Consider the following 1,726-nt stretch of genomic DNA (forward strand, 5'->3'; position numbering starts at 1 on the left):
ATGCCATGCAACTTATACTATGAATGAGATCATAAAAAAGCTCATTTAGAGCTTTAACTATTAGAGATATTTGAATAAGATTTTATATTATTGATGTGGCATATTGAAATTATTAAAAAAAAAATTATTTATAACTCTAACAATTGAAGAAGTCCTAACAATATGTAATTACACGAGTTTCAAGATCACAGATTTTGATTTCTTGATCGTCCACATCACTTGGCATTGTGTTCGATCACTTCAACGTAGCAATCATGCTCTTGACACACTCCAAACTTGTCGAACATCAAGTACAAAGACAGACTCATTTACAAACTTCCATTATTTCGCTCACAAATTCCCATTCCAATTGCATGGCACATTAATGTACATCTGAGTTTACAATCTCAACACGGCGTTTTCATTTGCCGGGAACAAAGTTGGTGGCGTAGGCCCACGCGTTGTTGTTCACTGGGTCGGCCAGGTGGTCGGCTAGGTTCTCCAACGGCCCCTTGCCGGTGACGATGGCTTGCACGAAGAAGCCGAACATGGAGAACATGGCCAGCCGCCCGTTCTTAATCTCTTTCACCTTCAACTCCGCGAAGGCCTCAGGATCGTCGGCGAGACCAAGAGGGTCGAAGCTCCCTCCGGGGTAGAGTGGGTCGACCACCTCCCCTAGCGGGCCGCCGGCCACACGGTACCCCTCCACGGCGCCCATCAGCACCACTTGGCACGCCCATATGGCCAGGATGCTCTGCGCGTGGATCAGGCTGGGGTTGCCGAGGTAATCGAGTCCGCCCTCGGAGAAGATCTGCGACCCGGCCTTGAACCAAACCGCCTCGCCGAATTTGACGCCGTTGCGAGAGAGGAGCTCCGGGAAGACGCAGCCCAGCGCGCCCATCATGGCCCACCGGCAGTGGATCACCTCCAGCTCTCGGTTTTTGGCGAACGTCTCGGGGTCAGCGGAGAGGCCGGCTGTGTCCCACCCATAGTCGCCAGGGAATTCACCGGTGAGGTAGGACGGGGGCTCGCCGGATAAGGGACCGAGATACTTGACGCGGTCAGCGCCGTACCAGGGGCTCCCGGACACTGCTGGCTTGGGCCTGCCGCCGGTCTTCCTCATGGTGAACCGGCCGCCGCCGCCAAGACCGTCGGAGAGTGAGGGGGCGAGCTTGACTGGCTTGCCAACGAAGGACGGGGAGGAGAGCGCCATGGTGGAAGCCATTTGAGCAGATTGATGGAGGAGAGGTGCTCGATCAAAGGAAAGGCTTCTGCTGCGTTTGGAATTGGAATGGGAATTGGAATCGGAATTGGGGCGTCGTTTTAAAGCCCGAGGCCACTTGATTTCTGCTTATCTTGCGGAATCTTTATCTCTTCTCTCATTGGATGGTGCTTTGATGGGTGAGATCTTTGTACCAAACGTGGCGAAATGGTAATCCGGGAATCTGAGCCCCGAGATCGTCTGAGTACTTGGCCATCTTACATGTCTTTTGTTGATTGGATTCCCCAAATTTTTGGGTTTCAAACGCATGCATATTATTTCCGCGTCTTAATATTCTACTATTTAATTAGAATCTCTACCGTTGAATAACTAATTTTAACATAAAATTAAATCAATATTTTTTTGCTTTTTATATTAAGAATAATTTTAAAATTTAATAGTAATTTTTTTATACTAATTATTTTTAATCCCACCTAATTTTAATAAAAACATCCAATAAAAAAATTTCTATAAATACTTAGACTA

General features: G+C 47.8%; 1 protein-coding gene across 1 annotated transcript; it reads right to left on the reverse strand.

The window, feature by feature from the left end:
* Positions 1-307: 307 nt before the first annotated feature.
* Positions 308-1,283, reverse strand: LOC122002036 (chlorophyll a-b binding protein of LHCII type 1-like). Its single transcript, XM_042557062.1, has one exon. The coding sequence runs from the start codon at positions 1,202-1,204 to the stop codon at positions 401-403; it is 804 nt and encodes a 267-aa protein (XP_042412996.1). The 5' UTR covers positions 1,205-1,283; the 3' UTR covers positions 308-400.
* Between the last annotated feature and the right edge of the window lie 443 nt (positions 1,284-1,726).

Source organism: Zingiber officinale, chromosome 7A, assembly GCF_018446385.1.
Source record: "Zingiber officinale cultivar Zhangliang chromosome 7A, Zo_v1.1, whole genome shotgun sequence".
In the NCBI taxonomy this organism is placed as follows: Eukaryota; Viridiplantae; Streptophyta; class Magnoliopsida; order Zingiberales; family Zingiberaceae; genus Zingiber; species Zingiber officinale.

Excerpts from the sequence above, each read along its gene's own strand:
- LOC122002036 (XM_042557062.1), bottom strand. The coding sequence starts at position 1,204 with ATGGCTTCCACCATGGCGCTCTCCTCCCCGTCCTTCGTTGGCAAGCCA.